Raw genomic sequence first — 26,010 nt, forward strand, 5'->3', positions numbered from 1 at the left:
AACAACAACACCGGGTTCTGGATGTACTTAGAGTCCTTAGAAGACTCTAGATGTACTGTTCGTACTGATTTTTCCTCGAGGCTTCGAAGATTTCGAGTTGTTCTACTTCGGGTTAGGACGAAGTCTCTGGACAGCAAACACACACCGTTTCTCTTAAAAATTGATTTATTTCACTCAACCATAAATTATTTTCTAACTTAAACCTAATCTTTCGAAGTCAAAACTCTCTAGATCTGCAGGCCTTCGCACCATCTTCACGCCGCTACTCTCTGCAGCACGACCAGCGAGGCCAAGAGCAGCAGGACGTTGGCGACCACGCCGGAGGCCGCGCTCGGCTCCTGCGTGCTGGTGGTCGGCTGGGCCGTCGAGGTGGACGGCCGCGTGGGCGGCTGGGTGGGCCTGGCGGTCGACGTGGTGGTGGGCCGGGTGGTAGGCCGGGTGGTTGGCGCCAGGGTCGTCGTCGGGGTGGTGGGCGCGGCAGTGGTGCTCGGGCCGTCGGGCAGGTCCGGGTTCGGCAGCCCCGTCAGGGCGTACAGCAAGTCTCCCACCTCGTCCTCGTGCGCGCCCTGCCACTTCAGGTTGTCGGCGACCAGCATCTGCGCCACGTTGTACTCGAGGACCTGCTGTGAGCCCATGTGCGCGATGATGGTGTTGAGCTGCAACAGCAAGAAAGAGGCACTCAGAAACGAACGAGGGGAGAAGTGGGGTGTGTACTGCTGCTATTGCTTGCACCCGCGGTACCAAACGTGCTCGCGTGCACTCACCTTCTCGTTCTGGGCCTTGGTGGTGATGCGGCTGGCCACGAGCGAGACGATGGCCTCGGTGCCGTCCATGCCGGCCCTGCGGGGGAAGAAAGGCGTCCGTCAAACAACCGGACAACGCGGTGGGGCGTCGTCAGCCTGCGTCGGCCCCACGACGGGTTTATTCAAACACTTACTGTCTGTACACGTCGATCACCCACTCGACGAGGTAGTCCAGGGCGGCGTCAACGGATGGCGGCCCGAAGCGCGACACGGACTTGAAGACCTCGAGCGCCTCTCCGCCGCGCAGGCCCGCTCTCACCGTCAGGTGCATCAGGCTGTTGGTGGACACGACGCATGTTATTCAGTCTCACGGAGAGCGCCACTGCTAATTATTGCTGCTAAAGGCGGCGCGCAGGACCCACCTCTGGGCGGTGGTGTGGTTGGCGACGCAGCCGAGGCCTCGGATGATGGCCTGGCGGTACGGGTCGACGGTCTCCTGGCTGAGCACGGCGACGGCCTGCTTGTAGTCGTCGGGGGAGCTGTTCCTCACGCCCGCGCATACCGTGGAGGCCAGGGTGTCGTGAGGCACACTGTAAAGGCGGATACCGAAACGTTAAAAAAAATTTTCCAAAACTTGCGCGGTTAAATGTGCTGCCTTGAGGGAGGGCCCACCTGTCCTTGTCGTTGATCCACATGTTGAAGTGGACCTGGGCGGGCTCAGTGCACGCGGCGATGTCCATGTCGCACGCCCACTCCATGACGATGCCTCTCGCCACGCCGGTCCTGGTCTTGTCGGAGGACTGGGCCGCGTAGCCGAGGTTGGCAATGGCGCGGCTCAGGAGCTGACCGACCCACGCCTGCAAAACCCGATCCGCGAGTTAGCCCCCCAACCAAAATAGGTCATCTTCAGATCCGCCTCTAGGAAACCATGACGCGCACCTTGTAGACGTCGTCCAGCCTGCTGCCGAGGACGAAGGTCTCGACGTTGGAGGCGAAGACGTCGCGCGCCGTGGCGAAGACCTCGTGCGTGGCGTCCTCGGCGCGGAGGTAGTCGGCGTACTGCAGCGCCGTCACGTAGTCCAAGTGGCCGGTGCGCGCCAGCGTGAGCGCGTCGTCCAGCAGCATGACCCTCGTGGGCACCTCGAGCACCGTGTGCTGCCCGGGCTCGGCCATGAACCGGGCCAGCAGCAGCCAGTTCTTCATGTCGTAGTTGACGCGGTAGAAGCCTGCGGTCAGAGAGAATCGTTGGTTGCGGTTCGTGCACTGTGCCCAAACCAAGTCCTCCACACTTGGCTTTACTCTACCTTTGCGGTCCAGGTTGACGACGAGCCACTGCGACGCGCTCTGGTCGGGCAGGCTGATGAAAAGGTCGGCCGTCGGCTTGATCCAGGCGCGGACGGGCGTCGTGGTGTACTGGTCCGTGTACTCGGTGCGCGTGGCGAAGCTGACGGGCACCCACCATGCGGCGTCCAGGTCCGCGTTGCCGGACGGCGTGTGCAGCAGGAAGCGCTCCTGCGCCAGGATGGCCGTGTCGTCGTCGTAGTCCCTGGAGACGGTCACGACCGGGTAGCCGGCCCGCTCCACCCAGGGGCCGAGCACGGTGGCCACGTCGGTGTCGATCGGCAGGACGGAGTGCGTGTCCACGCCGGACTGCAGGGCGGCGAACAGGGCGGACGGCGACACGCCGGACATGTTGCTGCAAGGAGGGCAGGCCGTGAGGATAGACGTCAAGACGGTTCCAACGAAGCACCCCACAGTGGGCCAGAAGCCGGCGGAGGCGGCCCAAACTCTAGACGCGTTTTGAGCTCCAGAGTCGCTAAATGGGCCTCGAAACGAACGTGTGACCCCACCAGAGGATTCCTCGTTCGGAGAGCAATCCATTGGTGGGGTCACACGTTCGGTTCGAGTCCCATTTAGCGACTCTGGAGCTCAAAACGCGGCTAGAGTTTTTGCCACCTCCACTGGTCTTCTGGCCCACTGTGTACCCCCAGCCTTTGTAGACTCATTCCGAGAGTCGTTTTCGCCGCGCGCTCCGTCTCTCTGAGGCCTATGAGGAACGCCCCGTGAGTGCGAGAGAGGCAGAGCGCTGAAAACTTGGAGCCACTCACTTGGAGTCCATGTACGCCTTGAGGCCGCTCTCGAAGGCGGCCGAGCCAAGGATGTACGGGATGCTGTTGATGATCGCGCCACCTAGCGGGACAAGGGAGAACGATCTTAGAGCGTGACAACGGGGGCGACACACGAACGCGGCTCTGGCCGCCGCCAGGAGATTTCTCCGACTCACCCTTGAGCGTGGGGATGTCGCTGAGGGCCTTCTCGATGCCGGCGGTGGTGCCGTACACGTAGTGGTCGTTGAGGGCCTGGGCGGACTCGAGCGAGTCCTCCGCCAGGGCGGGCGAGATGACCCTGGACGTGAAGGTGGCCGGGTACAGCATGTCGCTGCCCGCGGCCGCCTTGACCTGCGACGCCGCCCTGTACTGGAAGTACGTGGCGAAGCCGTCCGTGAGCCACACGTTGTCCCACCACGCCATGCTGACCAGGTTGCCGAACCAGTGCTGCGACAGGCGGTGCGCCACGGTCGTCAGCCAGAAGATGTCCGCCTCCGCCGCCGACGGCGACTCGTCCATCTTGACGAGGGCGTCGTTGCTGGAAAAGAAAGTCATAAGGTGAGTAGTCAGTGGTGGTGGAGTCACGGTGTGGGTGGTGGGGTTCGTGGAGCTTGAGCTCTCGCTTGTCACTTTACGCGACTAACCGGATGACGTCGATGGCCCAGTTGTCGGTGCCGTCCACCAGCAGGTCCTTGACGCCGACCATCGCCATGGAGTCGAGGCCGGACGGCGTGCCCGTGATGTTCTCCAGGATGGCGAGGAGGTCCTTGGCCGCGGCGAGCGTAGGCTGCGCCTTGGCGACCAGCTTGCGCGTGCCGTAGACGGAGACCATGTTCTCGGGGGCGGTGGCGGACTGCAGGCCGGGCGACACCACGATGGTGATGCTGTGCGTGGGCAGCTTGGCGGTCTTCTTGAAGGTGACGAGCACGCGGTTGCCGATGGACGGGCTGAGTGCAGGTACAAGGTCAGTACCAGTCACGAGAACAGTCAGCCATTACACGCAGAGGCAGGCGCCGTACTTACTCGGGGCTGGAAGTGGACTCCACCGCGGTGTTGGACAGGACAACCTCGCTGTCCAGCCTGCCGACGGTGACGGTGAAGGTGGCACGGAGGGAAGGCTCGTCGAAGCAGGGGTAGAGGCGGCGGGCGTACGTCGGCGCCAGCTTTGTGGCGGCGATGGTGCTGCAAAAGCATCCGCGGTGAATTCACGAAGGTTCTCCGTAAATTTACGAAGTTTACGATATTTTCCCTCCCTTTGTTTCTTACGGTGAATGTTCTTTTTCTGCTGCAGCTTACCTGCCGCCGTCGTTGGACAGGAAGAAGCCCTTGAGATCGCTGCTGAACTTGCCGGTGTACTTGACGGTGATGAAGTACGAGGCGCCTTCGATCAGGTCCTCCTCCAGAGTGATCGCCACCCACTCGTACAGGCTGCTCCTACTGATGTAGCTGATGGCGGCGGCGCTCTGGCTGGAGAGCGCGATGGTGACGTCATCGTCGGAGAAGTCGAGTCCCTCGGCGTGGAGCTTGATGACGTTCGTGGCCTCGGTCGCGTGGACCTGGATGGTGACCTGGCCCTCGAAGGTGCCCATCTTGTCGCCGGACAGGTAGGGGATCACTTTGAGCGTGTAGTCGTCGGGGACCACGGTGCCGGGCAGCCTGGAGTCGTTGGTGGGCGGGGCCAGGGTGGGCAGGGTGGGCCTCGTGGGGGCGGGCGAGGGCGTGGGCGCGGGGGGCGCGTCGCCGTCTGCGGCCTGCAGGAAGTCGATCACCAGGCCGAGCTGCTCGTCCGCCCACTTGAAGGTGCTCTTGGCCGACTGCAGGACGACTGTCATCTCGATGCAGGGGTCCTTGGCCGTCAGGGCGGCGATCTAAGGGCAAAACCGCAACGAATGTCACGTTTCGTTTGGGCGAGTTGTTTTCCCCGCGCGACCCTCACCGTGTTCAGTTGGTTCTTGGTGCTGATGCGGTCCGCGACGAGCTGCAGCACCGCTGCCGTGGCCTCCACGCCGACGCTGTGGAGCAAGCAAAGACTCAGCACCCTGTCCACTACGCCCCACCGTCCCGTCCCAGCCAGCCACCTGATTCGGAAGGACGCTTTCGCTCTGTCTGTATCTCTCGCACCCCAACTGGACGTCCCATGAGTGCGAGAGAGACGGAGCGACGAAACGATCCTGCGGAATCGAGCGGCTGTGCCAGCAAGCGTCGTCACGGCATACCTCTCCTTGATGGTGGCGTAGTTCCTCTCCATGTAGGTCAGTAGCTTCTCGACGCCATCCTCCATGTGCACGAGGAACGAGTTGAAGTAGTGCTTTGCCTCGTTGGACTTGATGCCTTGATGGGTCGTGGCGGCGAGCAGCACGCTGCAAAGAGTTGAGAGCGACGTTCAGCACAGTGCTTCCACAGCAGACTGATTCTCAGAGTCGTTTCCGTCGCTCTGTTTCTCTCGCACTCATAAGCCGTCCGGTACAGGTGCAAGAGAGACCGAGCGACCGAAATGACTCTCGAAATCAGTCCGCTAGCTCCGCCTCGACGCTTCGCTCAAAAATCAAGCCGCATCTTACTGGTCCCTGTTGGCGGAGTGGCAGCCCAGGCCGTAGAGGTAGGCGCTGCGCACTGTGGGGTCCTCCTCCTCCAGGAACCGCGACCAGACGACGGGGAACCAGCCGCTGGGCATGGTGCGCATGCCCTCGCACAGTGTGGCGGCCAGCGTGTCCGGGTTCACGGTCAGCCTGCCGGGGGAGAGAGACACGGACAGCGGATCAAGTCCCGGACTCCGTTTTGCGAAGAGGCCAACAAGCGTCTGTTCAATTTTTAGTGTAGTGGGCACTCACGTTCCTCGGTACCATCCCTCGAAGTCGAAGTTGGCGCTCCTGAGGCACAGCTCGTGTCCCGAGGTGCAGGCCAGCTGGGTGAGCAGGTCGCGGAGGAGCTTGACGTTGTACTTCTCCACGCCGCCCCAGCGCATGTCCCAGTCCACCTCGGTGTAGGTGGGGGTCACCAGATCGGCCACGAATCTCTGCCAACAGATTTCAACGGTGGGTGAGGCAACCGCGACCAACCTACAGTGTCGACGCCAGGACCACGGGGCAGCGTGGTGGCTGCTCGAGGGCGCTGTTACAAATGCGCTGCCTTGGCCTGGGCAGCCGCCCTCTCCTTGAGAAGCGCACCGCGTGATTGGGCTGGAAGCGCCTGCGAGGTATGCCACTGCCTCAGCTCGCAACGCACTGAAGTGGAGACGGTGGCCTACCTCGCCCCTGTGAAGTGAAGACGACAGGGGCGAGGTAGGCCACCTTCTCCACACCGGTGCGCGGCTTGGCGGAACGGAGGCCTACCTCACAGGCGCTACAGGCCGGTTGATCTGCTCCAGGAGTGCGGCAGCAAGCCCCGTGCCAGGCGGCAGCGAAACCAAACCCTCACGACGAAACAGCGCATTTGTATCGTTCTCGAGCAGCCACCACACTGTGGCCGTGGCCACAAAACAAGGACGCAGTGGCGGCGGCGAAGGGCGTGCTTACGTCGAGCAGGCCCACGGCGTCGTCGTTGTGGGACAGCAGGGCGCGCAGGCGGAACAGGGCGTTGCGGGCGGCGACCCAGGGTACCAGGCGGGTCTCGGAGGGCAGGCCGCTCTGCATCACGGAGAGGGGCACCCACGAGTCCAGCTGGCGCGCCAGGGCGAGCGTGAACGAGTCGTCGATGAGGGCGGCGCGGGTCTCGGCGCTGGTGATGGTGCCGCGGGGCAGCTGCAGGTTGACGTAGATCCACGTCAACAGGTCGTAGTTGACGCGGTAGAAGCCTGTCGACGGGACGCTTTGTTAGTGCACTCTGGGTACGCGCCTTTTAGTGTATCCGAGAGAAGGCTGGGGTGGCCTGGTGCCTCCACTGTCAACGCCTCTAAATTTGAGTACAGCAACAACTCACCAGTTTGCCCTGCGTTGATGAGCACCAGCTTGAAGTCGGTGTTGTCCAGCAAGATGGTCTTCTCGGTCTCGCTCTCGAGCAGCACGTCCGTGTAACCGACGGGGACGTCCTGGCCCTGCACCCACACGTTGAAGGGCACGTGCCAGGTGGAGGACATGTCGGCGTCCTCCGTGGGCTCGTGGCTGAGGAAGCGGCGCTGTAGGAAGGGAGACGACACTGGTTTAGTTGCCGTCCAGCCGACCCTTTCCCCCCTGTCACCTTCCCCTCTTTCCCCCTTCCCCTTCCTCTCCCCCTTCCCCTCCCTCTTCCCCTCCCCCTTCCCCTTCCCCTTCCCCTTCCCCTTCCCCTCCGCGTACCTGCGACAGGGTGGCGAGGCCGTTCACGCGGTCGCGGATGACGGTGACCACGGGGAAGCCGGGCTTGGTGGTCCACGAGTCGAACATGTCCTGCACGCTCACGCCCAGCTTGTTGGGGTTCATGGCGTCCTGCTCGTACTGCAGCGCGGCGGCCAGCTTCTCCGGCGTGCCCCAGTAGTACGCGCTGCGGGCAAATCGTTGGCGGTGAAAAAGCAGGACTGGTTAGACGAAGTTGCCACAGAGAACGTTGAATAATCTTACTTCTGGTTGATGTATCTGCTGAGGCCAGCCCGGAAGGCGTTCTCGGTGACGTAGGTCAGCATCATCCTCAAGAAGCTTCCACCTGAACAGCAAAGTCAACCGTCTAGGATCCGCGACACCCGAATAACACAGTACTCTACATCACCAATGTCTCCCCAAGTCACCTTTAGAGTAGGTGATGGTGCTCATGTGGTCCGAGATCTCGTCGGGCGAGCCGACGGTGGTGTTGGTGAGGATGTCGGCGCCCTCGCGCGAGTCCACCAGCATGGCGGGCTGCACGTGCTCGTACAGGATGCGCTTGTAGCCGCCGTACTTGTCGTCGTCGGCCTTGTCCAGCATGTACAGCTCCAGGAAGCTGGCCATGCCCTCCTTGAGCCAGGCCGCGCTCCACCAGTCGATGGTCACCAGGTCGCCGAACCACAGGTGCGAGAGCTCGTGGGTGACGACGCTCGCGCACGAGTAGGCGTGCTCCGATTTGGCCTTCTTGGGGTTGATGATGTAGTCCTCCCTGCGAGTAGTGAGCAGTGAAACCATGGTAAAAACATGGTGGTTTTTATTAAAACCATGGTGAAAACATGGCGGTGGTTGAAAACGGTGAAACCCGGCTAGACGAAAAGGACATCCTCGGTGACAACGTCGTGGCCGGCGCTCACCTGAACGTGACGAGGCCCCAGTTCTCCATGGCGCCGATGGGGAAGGTCGGGATGGCGACGAGGTCCACCTTGGGCAGGGGCAGCTTGAAGGCGGTGAAGTCGCCCATGGCCTTGATGACCTGCGGCGCGATCTCCGCGGCCACGCCGGCGTCCGCGGCCGCGTTGGGACGCACCCAGACGTTGACGTTGGAGGCGCTGGTGTAGACCTGCTTGAGCTCGTGCACGATGAAGGCCACCAAGTAGGTGGGCATGCTGGGCGTGGTCTCGAAGTCGTCCCAGACGCGTCCGTCGAGGTCAAGACTGGACAAGTAGAGAGCGTCGCTTAGGCCCGAGCTGTTTCGGTTACTGTACACTGTACAGCGGAAACATGGCGGAAACGGAGCTTACTCGGGGCCGGAGGTGCGGATCCTCGGCATGTTGGAGAGCGCCGTCTGCTCGGGCAGGCGGGCCACGGAGATGGCGAAGGTGGCGCGGAAGCGCGGCTCGTCGAAGCACGGGAACGCCTTGCGCGCGCTGGTCGCCTCGAAGTGCGTCGTCGCCATGTACCTGGACACGCAAAGTCAAGGCGTCACTGTCATTCCAAACAGCAAAGTGTCGCCTCAGCCCAAGGAACTCTGCTTACTTGAACTCGTTGTTGTCGATGTAGCTGCTGACGTAGAAGCCGAAGTTGTCCTGGCGCAGTGGCGCGCCGAACTGGATCGAGAGGTTGTACGCGACGTTCGCCGTCAGGTTGGTGGCCAGGTTGATGATGAGGAAGTTCTTCTCAGTGTGGACGGCGTAGTCCTGCACGGGTATGACGTTGGCCGTCTCGGCGTTGTAGACTTGCATGTTGTCGAAGCCCTCGTCCGTCTGATTGGGGAAGGTGAGGTCCCTGGCGTGCAGCGTGATGGTGTCGGTCTGCTCCAGGGCCAGCAACTTGATGGTCACTTTGCCCGTGAACGTGAGGTTGTCCAGGAACGGCACCATCATGAGGTCGTAGTGCTGCGGCGCCAGGCTGCTGGGCAGCCGCCACTCGATGGCGGGGGAGTCGGGCGACTCGGTGGGCCCGGGGCCGGGGGTGGGCGTGGCGGGCGAGGCCGTGGGCAGCGGCATCGGCTGGGCGGGCTGCGGGGCCGGGGCGTCTGGCTCGACCCCCAACTTGGCGGCCAGGTAGTCCTTGAGGGTGCCGGCGTGGGTGTAGATCCACTGCACGTTGGCGTCCGCCACCGCGACGGCGTCCACGAGCTTGGGCGAGTAGCTGATGTCCTGGAGGATCTTCAGCTGCGGGAAGAAACCGGAGTTTAGGTGGGGAACAATCCTCGTTGACTTTGCAGCCACTTCCCCCAGCAGCCGGACGACGTCGTTACCTTCCTGTACTGCGAGTCGGTGTGGGCCCTCTCGGCGACGGTGAGGACCACGCCCTCCGCGGAGCTCTGGCCGAGGCTGTCGGGCAAACAACGCATCGCCGGCATGAGAACGAGAAGCTTCAACCAGTTGCACACGTAAGTAGGGGTCAGTTGGGAAGGAAAGTAAGTAGTAAGTAAGTAAGTCTCACTGATAACTTGTTTACCTGGCGGCCAGCTTGTCGAAGTTGGCCTGCACGTAGTCGACGGCCCTGTTGACGCCGTCGGGGCTGTTGTCCAGGACGGACCGGAACAGCGGCAGCACTTCCTGCGGCTCGAAGCCCTGCATGGTGCCGGCCAGGTCCAGCAGCCTGCGAGAGAAGAAACGCGACTCGTGTCAAACACTTTCCAAAGTACGAGTACGCTTGGGGGAAAGGCACTCACTGGTCCACGAGGGTGTTGTTGTGAAGACAGCCCAGGGCGTACACGATGGACATGCGGCGCGACCGCTCGGTCTCGGCCACCAGTTGCTCGAACAAGGCCGTGTACTCGAGGGTGGTGCCGCGGCTGATGCCCTCGCACAGCGTCGCGGCCAGGACGTTGGGGTCCACGCTGGCCCTGCAAACATTCAGGCACTCAGGCATTGTTCTCCTTCGACGCCACGCCGAGATTGTTCTGCTGACTGATTCCGAGAGTCGTTATCGTCGCTCTGTCTCTCTCGCCCCTATACAGGACGCCCCATGAGCGTTAGAGAGACAAAGCGATGACTCTATCGGAGTCAGTCTGCTGTTGCGATGTCGCCACGTCACTTACGGGTCCTTGAAGTAGCCGCGGTAGGCCTGCAGGGCCTTGGCGCGGCAGGGGGCGTACCCGACGGCGCAGGCCAGCTTGGTGGCGTAGTCGCGCGACACCTTGCCATCGACGTTGCCTCGGAAGCCGTCCCAGGTCACGAACTCGTAGCCGTACTCGGCGACATTGTGTCGCAGGTATTTCTGCAATCAGACAAGCCCGTCGTCGTTACTCTGAGAAAATGAACGTGGTGAGTGAAGCTCGCAGGAGGTGCAGACCCATCACCTGTTGTAAAACAAGTATATGTCTCCTCTCATACCATTTTTTTCATCCCGCCAGTGTGTTTACCTGGAACATTTTGTCCGTCTCGGGGTCGCCCTTGGCGAGCGCCGCGTAGGAGCGCAGGCCGTTGTAGGCGGCGATCCAGGGCGCGGCGTCAGCCTCCTGGATGAGGTCTCCCTCGAGGAGGTACAGCGGCACCCAGGGGTCCAGCTGGCTGACTTTGGCCAGCCCGAACGCGTCGTGGATGAGGCCGGCGCGGTAGATGGGGTCGGTGAGCGTGTGGCCGTTGGAGATGGCGGAGCCCAGGCGGATCCAGTTGAGCAGGTCGTAGTTGGTGTAGTAGTAGCCTGCGGCAGACAGGCCCGTTTCACTCTGAACAGTGGGCAAGTGGGCAAAACTTGCCCCGCACAGTGGGCCAGAAGACCGGTGGTGGCGGCCAAAACTCTAGACGAGTTTTGGGCTCCAGAGTCACTAATCAGGGCTCGAACCGACCGTGTGACCCCACCAATGGATTCCTCGTTCGGAGAGCAATCCATTGGTGGGGTCACACGTTCGATTCGAGTCCCGTTTAGCGACGCTGGAGCTCAAAACACGTCTAGAGTTTTGGCCACCTCCACCGGTCTTCTGGCATACTGTGCCCCGCCCCCAGGTGCACCAGTGGCGAAGTTCTTTATTCGCCGACGAGGATTGAATTGGACTGTCCTACCTCTCGACAGCCAGTTGCCGAAGATGACGCCGTTCCTGGCGGTGCCGCCGAGGAAGAAGGACGCCGAGGCCTGGCTCTCCAGGAGGTAGCCGGTGGCTCGCTTCGGGGGGCTGCCCTGGTTGAAGAAGATGCTGAGGGGCACGATCCACTTGGAGTCGCGGGCGCTTTCCTGCGACGGCTCGTGCGCCAGGTACCTCGACTGAAAGGGCACAGAAAAACAAATATAAATCGGTGCTTGAACCCGGGACTTTGTCTTGATGCTTTGACCTCAAGGCATCGAGCCGACCCTGTAGCGGCTCAAGGTTGCTGGACAGCAAAAGCAAAGGCTCAGGGTGCGACTGAAACTTGTTTGCGTACCTGGGAGGCCTCGACGGTGTTGTCGTCGTAGTTCCTGATGAGCGTGATGACGGGCAGGCCGGGCTTGGTGGACCAGGAGTTGATGACGTCCAGGAAGGTCGTCCCGGACGGCAGCGCCGTGTAGTTGGCGTCGGCCGCCTCCTGCAGGGCGGTGGCGTACCTCTCCGGGGTGGCGGTTCCGAATTTGCTGCAGAAGGGAATGCGTTGGTGGGTAAAAGCGGAGAGGGAACGGTCCTTGCGGTGGCGGCATGGCAAAGGACTTACTTGTTCGTCAGGTACTTGTTGAGGCCGGCTTTGTACGTCCCCTCGCCGAGGAGTCCCATGAGCATGAAGTGGAGGCCGGCACCTGCAAGGAAAGGCATCGGTCACCTCCAAATAACGACAAAAGCGAAGCGGGCGCGCGTGGCAGTGCGCGGTGCAGCATCGTACCCTTGGTGTAGGTGTACAGGCCCATGTGCTCGGCGATCTGGTCCTGGGTCGCCACGCTGTCGTCGGTCAGGGGCTCCGTGTGCTCCAGAGCGTCGTCGCGCATGCCGTCGAAGACGTCCTCCACGCCGATGCGCGAGAGCGGGTACCAGGAGGAGCCCTCGCTCTTCATGACGCGCTCCAGCACGTAGTGCTCCAGGAACTCGGCGAAGCCCTCCTTGAGCCAGCCGGAGCTCCACCAGTCTAGAGTCACGTAGTCTCCGAACCACAGGTGCACGAACTCGTGGGCGATCACCTCGGCGACGAACATCTTGTACTCGCTGGTGGCGCTCTGCTCGTCGTACAGCATGCGGTTTTCCCTGCGGGTCGAATGCGGCCATCACCGTTCAAATTGAAACTTGAAAACGAAACGCAACGGGAACAACCGGACGGGTGGCCTACGCACCTGTAGGTGATGAGGCCCCAGTTCTCCATGGCGCCGAAGTAGAAGTCGGGGATGGCCACGAGGTCGAGCTTGGGCAGGGCGTACGGGACGCCGGTGAAGCTCTCCAGCTCGGCCAGGATCTTGGGCGCGAGGTCGGCGGCCAGCGCGGCGTGCTTCTCGGCGTCGGGCCGCACGTACACGTTGATGTTGGGGTTGGAGGTCGGCACCTTCTTCAGCTCCGACACGATGAAGGCCACCAGGTAGGTGGGCATGGGTGGGGTGGTTTGGAACGTCACCATGCGTCGGTCGCCAAGGTCCGGACTGTCGAAAGAAAGCAACGCCTGTTTAGATTCGGCTCAAAGAGAGGCAGTGGCGTGCACAACGGGCCAAACACGGGGGCGATGGGGGCGTTGCTTTCCCACAAAGGCGGCAAGGCAGGCAACTTTCACCCCCTGAACCCTTGGGGCCAATTGTACTGCACTTACTCCGGGTCCGTGGTGGAGCTGATGGGCATGTTGGACAGCGCGATCTGGTTCTCGGTGCGGGCGATGCGGATGTTGAAGGTGGCGCGGTACTTGGGCTCGTCGAAGCAGGGGAACGCCTTGCGGGCGTACGTCTGCTCGAACTGGGTGGTCGCCATGTACCTGCCGATCAAGGCTGTTAGCAATGTGGCTTGGGGCTGAGGTTGGGGTTGGGGTTGGGGTTGAGGTTGGGGTTGGGGTTGAGGTTGGGGTTGGGATTGGGGTTGGGGTTGGGGTTGGGGTTGGGGTTGGGGTTGGAGCTCGGGTTGGGGTTGGGGTTGGGGTTGGGGTTGGGGTTGGGGTTGGGGTTGGGGTTGGGGTTGGGGTTGAGGTTGAGGTTGAGGTTGGGGTTCGGGTTGGGGTTTGGGTAGGGGTTGGGGTTGGGGTTGGGCGTACAGCAGAAACGGGGCACTCACTTCCACTTGACGCCCTCGGGGTAGTCGCTGAGGTAGAAGCCGAGCTTGTCCTTGAGCAGCTTGCCGGTGAACTCCAGCCCGATGACGATCTGCTGGCCGGCCGTGACCGGCTGCGTCAGCAGCAGGGTGTACATCTCGGAGGCCTCGTGGAAGACGGCGTCCGTGATGCCGACCTCGCCGTCGCCTGCCTCGTTGTTCACGGAGTAGGTGATGACGTTGAGGCCCTTGTGCTTGTGCAGCACGATGGTGTCCGTGTCGTTCTGCACCGTGGCCGAGATGACGACGGAGCCCTCGTAGTAGAAGTGGCCGTTGGCCGTGTCCATGTAGGGGATCATGGTGAGGTCGTAGCTGGTGGGGATCACGTTGCCGGGCAGGCGGTAGTCGGTCGGCACCAGCGGGGCGGGCTTGGCGGGCTTGCGGCCCGCGTACACGGCCAGGTAGTCCTTCACCTGCCCCAGCTCCTTCTGCGCGAACGCCAGGCTGTTGGCGGCGGAGCGCTCCGCGACCGTCGTGTAGATGGACGGGTCGGAGTCCGCGATTTGTTTCACCTGCAAGAGGTCGGGGGTTGAGAGCAGGCGGTGTGCGAGACAGTGACATGGCGCGGTGTGGACACTGCAAGACTCACCAGGTCGTACTGCGCCTGCGTGTGCACTCGCTCGGCCGCCATCTGCAGCAGCGCCACCGCCGTGTCGGTCAGACTGCAACACGCGAATTTCCGGGGTCATTCTCGCGCCCTCACTCTCGCGCACTCATGGGGCGTTCTGCGTTGGTGCGAGAGAGACAGACACTGTTCCATAAACGGCCTGCTGCGAGCGGGGCTTGCGTTCAGCTTACCTGGCCTTGACCGCCGCCCAGTTCTGCGAGAGGTAGTTGAGAGCCTCGTTGATGCCGCCGTGGGTGAGGACGGACTCGAAGAAGGGTTCGATCTCGTTGGATTTGAAGCCGCCCTGGTGAACTCCGGACAGCAGACTGCACAGAGATTGTGTTGGTTAGGTTGTGGCTTGCTCGAGTTCTCACTCGTATCAACTCCCTAAAAAGGTCGTGACATACATGTCGCGGCTGTCTGAGTTGACGATGCAACCCATGGAGTAGGACAAGGACAGACGCTGGTCGTAGTCCGAGTTGTCTGCGAACTGCGCCAACAGGAAGCCGATCGCGAACGGTTCGTAGTCCTTGTACAGGAGGCAGTTCTTGGCCCCGAAGCTCTCCGGGTGAATCTGGTAGCCGGGCCTGTAATGACATCATAGTGGTCATTGCCTGCCCTCACGGCCGAAGGTCATCCCATCCCTGCACCGCCGTCGCCGAGGCCGTCGCGAAGACTCACAAGATGCTCTCCATGCGCTCCGCCACGGCGCTGTTGACGCACAGGGGCTCCCCGGCGTCGCACGCCAGGCGGCTCACGATCTGCCGGACCTCGTTGGTCTGCACGCTCTCCTCCCAGCCGTAGCGGTTGTACCAGTCCACGCGGCCGAAGGTCTCGGCGGTCAGGTCGCTCACGAAGGTCTGCAGAAGGAGAAAGGGGTTGCCGTTAACGGCGTTGCCTCGAGTGCGAAGCAAAGGATAAGCGGAAAGAACCAGGTTCTTTCTATCTCGGCCGACGCCGCGCCGCACTCACGTTCAAGTCCTCGGAGGCCGTGGCGTCGTCGGCCAGCACGGCGCGCAGGTGCTGCACGCCCTTGTTGATGGCGCCCCACACGGGCAGGGTGTCGTCGCCGGCGGCGCGCTCCAGGACGTACATGACGACCCAGGGCTCCGTCTTGCGCGCGCGCATCAGCGTGAGCGCGTCGTCCAGGATGGCGCCGCGCTGCGTCGCGCTGCCGATGAGCTCCTTGCCCAGGGCGTCGCCCAGGTAGCGCCACGTCGCCTGGTCGTAGTTGACGCGGTAGAAGCCTGCGCAGGCGTCGTTTCAGCCGCTCATTCCCAGCAGTGCATTTGTCGCTGTCTCTCTCGCACTCATTCTACAAACTCAAGTGTGTACATAGTACACTCCACCTGTACATGCATGTACTCTCCACCCTGGAGTGTGCATGCATTTACACTCCAACCTGGAGTGTACTTAGCATGTACACTCCAGGTTGGCGTGTACTTGCCAAGTATGTACATGCCAGGTGGCTCATACCTGCAGCTAACCTGCAGCAGGGAGCCAGCAACAGTGTACCTGAAGGGGTGTGTACAAGTACACGCCAACCAGGAGTGTACATGCCAAGTACACGCCAACCTGAAGTGTACATGCTAAGTACACTCCAGGTTGGAGAGTACATGCATGTACACTCCAGGTGGAGTGTACTATGTACACACTTGAGTTCAGGGTTGTTAACGTTAAATTAACGGTTAACGGCGTTACGACGTTAACGTTAAAGTTAATTTAACGTTAACGGTAACTCGTTAAACATTCGGATAGTCCGTAACGTTAACGCGTAAACGTTACGCGACCCCTGTAACTTTTAACGACGTTAAAGTTAAATTACGGCACTAATTATGCAAAATATTCGGTCTAAAAATGACTTGGAAGAGATTTTGACATGCATTTGGGTCAACTAAACCTCCTTATTTCCGTATTTTAACAGTCAAAAATTAACATGACTCATTTCTTAAATCGTCCCACAGAGGCATTTTTGGTAGATTTAGTAAACAAACAGAATTTTTCATCGTTTAAGTAGAAGCAGGGTTAACTTTAACGGGCGTTAAACGTTACGCGTAACGTTAACGCGTTAAACTTTTGCTGATACCCGTAACTTTAACGCGTTAACGTTACGGGTCTCTTGGTTAACGTGTAACTTAACGCATTACGTTTTAGATTTAACGTTAACAACCCTGCTTGAGTTTGTAGAGCATAGGTGCGAGAGAGGCAGAGCGTGATCAGCGTGCGTACCTTGCTGCTCCGTGTTGCAGACGATCCAGGTGATGCTGCTCTCCACCTGCAGCGGCAGCGGCACGGTCTCCTGGCTGGCCTGCAGCACGCGGTCGAAGCTGCGGCGCCCCGAGCTGTAGAGCTGCTCGCAGTGGTACGGCACCAGCCACTGCTGCGCCGCCACGGCGGTAGCGTTCGCCGGCTCGTAGGACAGGAAGCGGGACTGCAACACGGAGAAGGGGTGCGTCAGCAGCATGCCTCGTCGCTCTGTCTCTCTCGCACTCGTGGGGCGCCCCGTGTAGGTGCGAGAGAGGCAGAGCGACGAAACGCTGTGCGGAATCAATCCGCTGCGAGTACAGAGCGCAGCGCGGTGAGCGCCTGCGGAAGTCAGGGTAGGCAGCGCGCTCCACTCCACTGTGCGGCGGGCGGCGGGTCCGCGAGAAAGTCATTGATATTGCGATTGCTATTGCTACATCTTTTGCTATATCTATTGCTATTACTATATATATTGCTGTTGCTATATCTATTGCCACCTATTGCTTTATCTGTTGCTATCGCGATTGCTATTGCTATATCTATATTGCTATTGCGATTGCTATTGTGATATTGTGATTGCTATCCGTATATTTATTGCTATTGCTATTACAGGCTCAACCAAGACTCGATGGTCGACCAACCTGCTTCACGACGTAGGTGTCGTCGTTGAGGTAGCGCTCCACGTCGAGCAAGGGGTAGCCGCGCTGCAGCGTCCACGAGTCCATGACCTCCTGGATGGTGACCGGCAGGGAGAGGCCGTCGTCGCCAGCGGCCTCCTGCAGTGCGGCGGCCAGGTCGTCGGGTCCGGCAGTGGAGAAGGCACTGCGGGTGGAGGGGGTGAGTTAGACGCACGGAGGAAGGTGAGTCATTGAGATTGCAGAGAGGAAACACTCACTGCCGCTGGAGGTACTTCCGCAGCCCCTTCCACAGCGTGCTCTCGCCGATCATCGCCTTGACCATCCTCAGGAAGCCGGCACCTGGGGACAAGCAGCAGCGTCTCAAACACTGCAGGAGAAAACAAAACACGTTGCCCCCCCTCCCAAGGCCACCTCCGTACTGTGCGCCTGCACTGCCCACACCTACCCTTGTTGTAGGTGAGCTCCCCGGAGTGCTCCTCGATCTCATCGGGGCTGCCGACGGTGTGGTTGGTGATGGCGCCAGCCGTCTCCAGCGCGTCGTCCATCAGGCCCTGCTCGATGCGGTCCACGCTCTGGCGCGCCACCGCGTCGTACTCGGAGTCCGTGGTCTGGTCCAGCACCCAGGCCTCCATGAAGGCCGCCATGCCCTCCTGCTGCCACAGCGAGCTCCACCAGTTGTTGGTGACCAGGTCGCCGAACCACAGGTGCGAGAACTCGTGCGTGATGTCGCGCGCGCAGTTGAACCGCCGGTGCGCCAGCGCGTTCTTCGGCGTGCGCAGTACGGTGTCCCTGACCGCCGCAAAGCAAGCCGTTACTCACACTTCATTTACATGTTACGTAACATCCTCCGTCTCTCTCGCACTCACTTGAAGGTGATGAGGCCCCAGTTCTCCATGGCGCCGGGGGCGAAGTCCGGGATGGCGGCCAGGTCCAGCTTGGTGAGCACGTAGGGGATGCCGGTCAGCTCCTCCAGCTTGGCCAGCACCTTGGGGGCCAGCTCCGTGGCCAGGCCCACTTCGTCCTTGGCGTCCGCGCGCACCCAGATGCTGATCCTCGAGTCCACCTTCACCTCCACCAGGTCGGATACCAGCATCACCACCAGGTAGGTGGGCATGAGCGGCGTCGTCTCGAAAATCGCCTTCCTCTTGTTGTTGCTGGGGAACATGAAATGAGGTTTGTTACCAGTGCAAACCAGTGTAAACCGGTGCAAACCAGTGTAAACCGGTGCAAACCAGTGTAAACTAGTGCTGGCTGGCCCTGCAGCCAGAGCTTCGCCCCGCGCTTACCCGGCTGCTCCATCGCTCTTGCGCGGCATGTTGGACAGGGCGCCGTGCGTGTCGGGGTGCGTGATGGTCACGTCGAAGGTGGCGCGGTACTTGGGCTCGTCGAAGCAGGGGAACGCCTTGCGGGCGCTGGTCTGCTCGAACTGGGTGACCGCCATGTACCTGCACACGATGGCGTTAGTCTCCTCGTGCATTTGCCGCGCACACCCCACCATGCTGCACCGCACTCACGAGGTGACGCCGTTACTGGCCATGTACGTGGAGAGGTACAAGCCCGCCAGGTCCTTCTTGAGCGGCCCGGTGAAGGCCAGCGACACGATGTACTTGGTGCCGACCTGGAGCTGGTCTTGCAGGTTGATGGTGAGGAACTGCCTCTTGGCCTCGAAGTCGGGGGTGCCGACGACGGCCACCGGGACGTTGTTGTTCGCCTGGACCACCCTGGCGTTGCTGACGGTGAGGCTCTCGTGGCTGTGGAGGACGATCTTGTTCGTGGCGGCGACCACGCTCAGCGTGATGGCCACCGTGCCGGTGAACGAGGAGGTGTCCACGTCGGCGAGCGTCACGTCGACGGCGAGGTTGTAGTTGTCGGGCCACAGGTCGGCGGGCAGCAGCCAGTCGTTGGTGACCTGGGGCGGCTCGGTGGGGTGGGGCTCCGCGGTGGGCGGCACGACGGTGGGCTCGGTGGTGGGCGTCACCAGCAGGGGCGCGTGCGGGGGGCCGACGCGGACGCGGGCCCACACCCACTCCTTGAGCTCGCGCAGGTTGCTCCCGGCCCAGTCCCTCGTCGCCTGGGCCACGGCCAGCACGTCGGCCATGGCGGGGCTCGTATCAGCGCTCGCGATATTCTTGAGCTGCACCACAAAATTCCACTTTTAGTTTCAATTTGTTAATTTTTGTTGCGAAATTGAGTTGCGGTGTGGGCCGACCTTGGTGAGCTGGTCGTCGTTGTAGATGCGTGTGCCGATCTCCAGCACGATGGCCCTCAATCCCGCGACGCCCAGGCTGGAAAAACGGCAGTGACGTCAGCGCGGAGAGACACAAGACGCGGCAAGAAGGCGCAAGCCAGAGGGAACGTCAAAGTACTTGGTTTGGATGGTGTCCTTGTTGAGCTGCACGTAGCTGAGCACGGTGTCGCAGCCGTCCGCGCTGTTGTCCATGAGCGACTTGAGCGCCGACAGCGCCTCGCTGGAGGACAGCCCGCTGTCGTCAGCGGTCGCGAAGTCCAGGACCCTGCGCACGGCACATCGAAGCGGTGGTTAGCCCTGGCAGTGGAAGGGTCCAAGTGCGGATCCAGGAAGGGACGGCACGAGGCCAATCCCCCATTCACCCCCAGATAGCCGCCTGAAAGGTAGGCGAAAAGGGCTACTTTGCCGCCCAGTAGGCCGGCTCTGGATCCAGGATGGCGAAGGAGTACGGCAACACTCACTGAGAGACTTGGTTGCTGCCCCGGACGCAGCCGACGCCGCGCAGCAGGGAGGCCCTCATGGTGACGTCCTCGACGGTCGTGATGCGGCTCAGCGTCTCCTCGAGCGACAGCAAGTCGAAGGTCTTGGCCGCCTCGCAGAGCGTGGCGGCGTACACGTTGGGGTCGGACTTGATCCTGGAACAGGAGCAGCACAGCTGGAGCAGCGCGTCGGGAGGACACGGAACGGCCCAACCCTGTCACGTCGGCGGAAGGTGCGGATCCAGGGGAGGCGGAGGGAGGCAACTTTTGTGACACCTCCCTGAACCCGTCTGGATCCGCCTTTTTGGCGAGGCTGGCGCCGGCGGACTTACTTGCCGTCCACGACGCTGATGGTCTTGGAGGCGGCCAGCGCCTTGCGCCGGCACTCGGGCATCCCGGCCTCGCACGCGAGCTGCGTGAGCACGTCGCGCACCACCGACTTCTTGAAGCGGTTGTAGTCCATGTCGAAATCGCTCTCGAAGCCCACGGCCTCGAAGGCGGTGGTCAGCATCTTGGTGATGTAGATCTGGCGCGAGCGGGCAGGCGGATAGTTTAAGTAAAAGTAAGCTAAAAAACAGGACGTGCTGGCGGCGCACAGTGGACCAGAAGACCAGTGGAGGCGGCCAAAACTCTAGACGCGTTTTGAGCTCCAGAGTCGCTAAATGAGACTCGAATAGAACGTGTGACCCCACCAATGGATTGCTCTCCGAACGAGGAATCGATTGGTGGAGTCACACGTTCGGTTCGAGGCCTGTTTAGCGACTCTGGAGCTCAAAACGCGTCTAGAGTTTTGGCCGCCTCCACTAGTCTTCTGGCCCACTGTGCGGCGCTGCGGCGCTCACCTGGTAGTAGGTGGCGAGCTCCTTGTCGGCGCGGGACAGCGCCGCGAAGCCGCGGATGACCTTGGCGGCGGTGAGCCACGGCGCGATGTCGCGCTCGCCGCTGTTGGACGTGTCGGAGAGGGTCTTCTCCAGGTAGAAGAACGGCAGCCAGGTGTCCACCAGGCCGCGCCGGTTCAGCGCGAACAGGTCGTCGATGAGGGAGGCGCGGGTGGCGGGCTCGAGGCGCGAGGCGCCATTCGCCAGCAGCATCCAGTTGTGCATGTCGTAGTTGACGCGGTAGTAGCCTGCGGGGAGACAAGGGTCATGCCGTGACGTGCGGTGGAGGCAGCGTGCTCACTCCGAACAGTGGTTTTCGTCGCTCTGTCTCTCTGCAAGCGCGGGATCCAGTAGGAGGACGAAAAGCAGGCAAAAAGCCACCCTTTGCCCCTGCAAGTAGGCAAGACTCACGCCTTGACCGGCTCTGGACTATCTAATGTCTCTCTCGTACTTCTACGGGACGCCCCGCACGAGCGAGAGAGACAGAAACACTGTCCGGAACGTGCCCCAGTTGGAAAGACCCCGTGCTTACCGTTTTGCGCCCTGTTGATGTACGCGAGCACGGTGGGCGTCGGCATGTCGGTCACGGTGGCCACGGAGCCGTCGTCCGGCAGCACCTGCGTGAAGGTGTCCTGCTTGCCGTACAGGCTGTTGACGGCGTACGGCACGAGCCACTTGGTGTCGGCGGCCGACTTGTCCGCCGGTTCGTGCGACAGGAAGCGAGCCTGGAAGGAAACGCAGGCGAGTTCATCAAGTTCGTACTTCGAATGAGAAAAAAAGTCAGGATGTTCGCATTGTAAGCACACCTGGGAGACACTGGCGGTGCTCTTCTGGTAGTCGCGGTGCACGGTCAGCACGGGGTAGCCGATCTGGTTGCCCCACGAGTCGACGAGCTGCTGCACTGTCACGGCCCCCGGCAGGTGGCGCCCGGCGTCGTCCACCGCCTTCTGCAACGCCTTGGCGAAGTCGTTTATGTCCGTGGAGGTGTACGCGCTGCCGAAGCACACAAGCACGAATTAATTCTTATTATCTTGCAGGGAATGGGGTATAGGTGCTCTGGGAATAGTGTTCGAAAATTCCCGGGAACAATCATTCAGGGGAATATTCCCGAGACTTCCCGGGAATTCCCGGGAATATTCCCACTTGGCCGGGAACATTGCTTCATATGAAACCCATCACATTTGATAAAAGTTAAATTTTTTAATACGAAATTTTTTGATAGAAAACTAATTTTTGATTGCAAAACGTTTTGTTTTGTTCCCTTCTGAAAGACAAATGGAAATACACTCATGTGTTTCACAATTTTTACTTGATACCTTGCGTGTTCTACATTTTTCCTGCAAAAAAAAAACAGCTGTTTTTAGCTATTTTTTTAAATTCCCGGGAATTTCCCATTTTTGGGGTCTGATTGTGCCCGGGAACGTTCCCGGGAATTCCCTAAATTCCCGGGAATATTCCTACCCTTTAGAACACTATCTGGGAACTGAAGGGACTGCGGGACGTACTTGGAGGTGAGGTACTCGCGCAGACCGCTCCTGTACACCGACTCGCCCAGCACGTTCATCAGCATGAAGTGGATGTTGCAGCCCTTGGAGTAGGTGATGGTGCCGAAGTGGTCCTCGATGCTGTCCGGACTGTCGATGTCGTTCTTGGTGAGGGGCACCGAGTGCTCGCGCGCGTCTACGTCCAGGGCGGTCTGCACTCGGGTGGTGCCGAGCCGAGACATGAGGTCGTAGTCGCCATCCGTCGCCTGCCAAAGCCAAAAACCGGGCACTGCAGTGAAAATGCATCGGCGTGATCTCGTGCCGTTTCAGGGGCATGAATAAAATCCCCCCCCCCCCAAAAAAAAAGAAGACAGAAAAATGTGGTGACAAAAATCGACGAGGCTCAGAAGTCAAGCCATTTTTCGGCGTGACTCCCCTTTCATGCCAATTTTTGGCAAGTCTTTTACCATAAAACGTATTAACACCAATCGGCATGCTGAATTCTGGTCTAGCCGTTCATCGGCGTGATTTTCATGAGTTTTGGCTCACCTTGTCCACGATGTAGGACTCGAGGAAGGCGGCCATGCCCTCTTGCTGCCAGATGGTGTTCCACCACTTGAGGGTGACCAGGTCGCCGAACCAGAGGTGGGCGAACTCGTGGGCGACGACGCGCAGCGAGGTGGCCGTCCGGTCGGCCGTGGACACGTTCGCGGTCACGAGGAGCATGTCCTCCCTGCAGAACAAAGGGGCGTCAGCGCGTCAGCACCGGAGCAGCGACGCGCTACCGCCGACGCGTCTCCTAGCGAGGCTCCCTACTTGTAGGTGATGAGCCCCCAGTTCTCCATGGCGCCGGAGGGGAAGTCGGGGATGGCGACGAGGTCCAGCTTGGGCAGGGGGTACTGGACGCCGGTGAACGTCTCCAGGGCCGACAGCAGCTTCGGCGCCACCTCGACGGCCTTGGACACGCCGTCGACGGCGTTCCTCCGGACGTAGATGTTGATGTTCTCGTTGGCCGTCGGCACCTTCTGCAGCTTGGACACGATGAAGGCCACGAGGTAGGTGGGCATCTTGGGCGTCGTCTGAAACTTGACCCAGCGCCTGTTGCCCTGGTCGGGGCTGGCGGAGAAAGAGAAGATTTGATTGGTCGTCAACGTAATCGACAACGTCTGAGTATCGCGAGAACGATCAGTGCTTCACTCACTCGTAGTCGGACGTGGACTCGACGGGCATGTTGGACAGCGCGATCTGGTCGTCCAGCTTGGCGACGGAAATGTCGAAGGTGGTGCGGTACCCGGGCTCGTCGAAGCAGGGGAACGCCTTCCTGGCGCTGGTCGCCTCAAAGTGCGTCGTCGCCATGTACCTGCCAAGCGCCGGGAGGGAACCATTTTCGTGTGAGTCCGTTGTTGGGGGAACTTTGGGGGGTAAAGAACGCAGCTCTGCCTCTCTTTCGAGGAGGGTGACGGTGACTCACTCGAAGCCGCCGTCGATCGCGTACGAGCTGAGGTAGAAGCCGTGGTTGTCCTTCTTGAGCGGGCCGCTGAACTGCAGCGTCAGCAGGTACTTGCTGCCGATGTTCAGCGGGGTCTTCAGCATCAGGATGCACCATTCGTAGGTCGGGGCCGTCTCGATGTCGGCGAGCTCGACCACGGTCTGGGTGTCGATCTCGGTGACGGTGGCCGAGGACACCGCCAGGTCCTTGTGCGCGTGCAGCGTGATGCGCGGCGACGTGTGCTCCGGGTTCTTGACGGCCGTCACCGTGATGTCGACCGTGCCGCTGAAGCGGTAGTTGCCCGTCTCCAAGAAGGGCACGATCTTGAGGTCGTAGTGCTCGGGGGTGACCTCGCCGGGGAGGCGGTACGGGCCGCCCGGCTCTTGGCCGCTCGCTGCGCCGAGGAGCAGCGCGAGCAGCGCCACTGCCAGGAGGCAGGGCTGCGCCCATCTGCCGGCACATTTTCAATTGTTGGCGATCACTTCGTCATTTTTTTTGCGTCGGTCTTTAGGGGCCATGTTTGCTTTTTTGGGGGTGGGGTGGGGGCGTGTTTGCTTTTTTGGAGGGGGGGGGCATGTTTGCCTCTGTGAAGTAGTGGACTATGGGATGGAAGGCGGCTTTGTTTTACCACAGCGGAGTTGCATCAGAAATATCTTTAGCAACAGTGTAAGTGCCGACGGATATTGCGTCCATGCAACTATATGTGTGTGTACTTTGTAAAGTGGTTTTTTTTCTGTGTCAAAACCACTCCTCGATTGGCACGCGCGCGGCGTGTCGCGCTTTTCAATCCCGTCAAAGTCCCGCGGCGATCGACTTATCTCCACCACTGTCATTCAAACTGCTGTACCCACTGTCAGTAAAGTTTACAGTGAAAATGTACTTAAAAACACAATAAAAATTTTACAGCGAAATTTTTGCAAGGAAATGAGTACAAAGGGTTCTTTTCCGCGAAAACTTAAGGGTTGGTTACAACAAGTGTAACAAGAAAATTATTGCTCCCTGAGCTGCGGTAAATCCGATAAATCGTGGGAGTTTTAAAGTTGGTTACGAAATGGAACGAAAGTACTGCAAAACGAACGACAGTGATTCCCTCTCTATCGAATCCTTCGCGGCTGTGATTCTCTGTCGGATTCCGGTCGGCCGGTCGGCCGGCCTGCTGGTCATGCAGGTCCTAATCCCGGTGGGGCCTCCGGCGGTGCTTGGCCGCCCAGCCGCGCCGCGGGGGATTACCGTGCCGCGATCCCTGCAGACAGTGCAGGCCCTCTAGGCCTAGTCCACGGCGGCGGGTCTGGCGCCAGATAAGCCCCCGCCTAAATCCAGGCTTATCGACACAAAGCGCGGGGCTCGTGACTAGCTTTGCGGCGCTTTGCGGGCATTACGCCACGAACCGCGATCTTCGCCTCCAACGCGCCGCGGCCGCCGCCGAACCCACCCCAGGAGAAGCGCAACGAAATGTCGAACAAGGCGCACAGCGAATTTTATGTTTACAAAACATGTCCAGCAGGAGAAAGAAAACTGTCGCTGTTGTTGCGAGAGGCGGCACCCTCCGGCTACATATTGCACGCTGTCTTCTTCCCGTTTACTTTCAATGGCATTCCTACAATGTTGGAGCTTTGCGAGAGTCGTGAAGCAATGGTCTCGCACGCAGCATCAAAAGATCTCCGACCGAATCGCCACTTTATTTTTCCTGAGGGATGTGCTGACCCAACCAGCTGTGCGCAGACTGAGGAGGATACGATGCGAATGTACCCCAGTGCACCCCGTACAGTCGGTGAATCAAGCCAAGGCCACGAGAGGGTGGCCTGGAAGTCCTGGAAGTCCTGGAAGTCCTGGAATCGGGAACTCACTAGGCCACTGTGACCTCCACCCCACCCCTTGCGGCTGTCGGGGTGGTCAGGGTGGCGGGGGCGGTCCAGGTGGACGGTGCCTTACCTGACGTCGGCGACCGCCATGCTGACGGCGAATCAGTCCTCGGGGACGAAGACTAACCCTGGCCGGCGGAGTCCGAGCCGCAGCCCGTGTATATGTAGACTCGGAAGCCTTCCCCACCCTCGCCCTCCCCTCCCCTCGCCCCAGAGGATCGACTCCGGCCGCGTCACAGGTGGATCAGCAGAATGGCCCCAAGTAATCGGTATCGGGCATATCGAGAATTATCACTTTGTTCTAAGCTCGATCAGCAGAGGCAGGCACGCACACACGGTGCGCAAGGCCAGTGGGACACCCTAGGGGAGCGTCCGTAAATCACACAACACGACGGGGGTGCCTCCGCCGGGACTCCAGTCGACTCCAGTCCGCCGACAGAGCTAGGCTGCCCCCACGCAGGACTACCAAGCGTCTTCGCGGAGGAGCTCAACATGTCATTGTTTGTGGTAGGCCACGCCAGCGGCGGCCGGCGCAGTTGACAAAAGTGACACGATACGGAAAACTGGTGTGTATAACTCGTAAATGGTAGAGCTTTGCGGGTGTTGTGCTTCAAGTAAGCTTGCTGAGACACCGGTATTTCGTAGCGGGTCACTCTTCTCGCCTGTGGCGCCTGGGCTGCAGGACGAGGACGGTGCGCAGAAGTACAGCTAGTAAGAAGCTGCGGGCAAGGTAGGCCGCCGTCTCCACACGGGTGCGTTGCCT

General features: G+C 60.6%; 1 protein-coding gene across 1 annotated transcript; it reads right to left on the reverse strand.

Annotated features, from left to right (window-relative positions):
• Positions 1-147: 147 nt before the first annotated feature.
• On the reverse strand, positions 148-25,377 carry LOC117650017. Its single transcript, XM_034393262.1, has 61 exons — positions 25,318-25,377; positions 23,368-23,835; positions 23,098-23,256; positions 22,713-23,012; positions 22,446-22,629; positions 21,918-22,162; positions 21,219-21,405; positions 20,945-21,137; positions 20,377-20,660; positions 19,867-20,060; positions 19,517-19,690; positions 19,174-19,320; positions 19,017-19,092; positions 18,322-18,941; positions 18,094-18,252; positions 17,674-17,961; positions 17,253-17,596; positions 17,065-17,146; positions 16,811-16,991; positions 16,155-16,356; positions 14,898-15,172; positions 14,607-14,785; positions 14,333-14,512; positions 14,117-14,251; positions 13,908-13,980; positions 13,283-13,830; positions 12,831-12,989; positions 12,367-12,666; positions 11,925-12,280; positions 11,760-11,841; positions 11,496-11,682; positions 11,139-11,337; positions 10,499-10,779; positions 10,175-10,353; positions 9,806-9,979; positions 9,589-9,732; positions 9,386-9,461; positions 8,662-9,299; positions 8,427-8,585; positions 8,040-8,339; positions 7,551-7,894; positions 7,387-7,468; positions 7,126-7,309; positions 6,770-6,965; positions 6,367-6,644; positions 5,683-5,867; positions 5,413-5,580; positions 5,068-5,211; positions 4,788-4,863; positions 4,148-4,719; positions 3,875-4,033; positions 3,496-3,798; positions 3,028-3,389; positions 2,852-2,933; positions 2,048-2,439; positions 1,683-1,969; positions 1,416-1,600; positions 1,166-1,333; positions 938-1,078; positions 765-840; positions 148-656 (listed from the first exon to the last, which is right to left on the reverse strand). The coding sequence occupies exons 1-61, from the start codon at positions 25,335-25,337 to the stop codon at positions 255-257; spliced, it is 13,917 nt and encodes a 4,638-aa protein (XP_034249153.1). The 5' UTR covers positions 25,338-25,377; the 3' UTR covers positions 148-254.
• Positions 25,378-26,010: the final 633 nt, after the last annotated feature.

Source organism: Thrips palmi, unplaced genomic scaffold, assembly GCF_012932325.1.
Source record: "Thrips palmi isolate BJ-2018 unplaced genomic scaffold, TpBJ-2018v1 HiC_scaffold_4, whole genome shotgun sequence".
NCBI lineage: Eukaryota > Metazoa > Arthropoda > Insecta > Thysanoptera > Thripidae > Thrips > Thrips palmi.

Excerpts from the sequence above, each read along its gene's own strand:
- LOC117650017 (XM_034393262.1), bottom strand. The coding sequence starts at position 25,337 with ATGGCGGTCGCCGACGTCAG. Across the intron at positions 23,257-23,367 it reads GCGATCGACGGCGGCTTCGA|GTACATGGCGACGACGCACT; the intron begins GTGAGTCACCGT and ends GGCGCTTGGCAG. Across the intron at positions 10,354-10,498 it reads AGACGGACAAAATGTTCCAG|AAATACCTGCGACACAATGT; the intron begins GTAAACACACTG and ends GTCTGATTGCAG.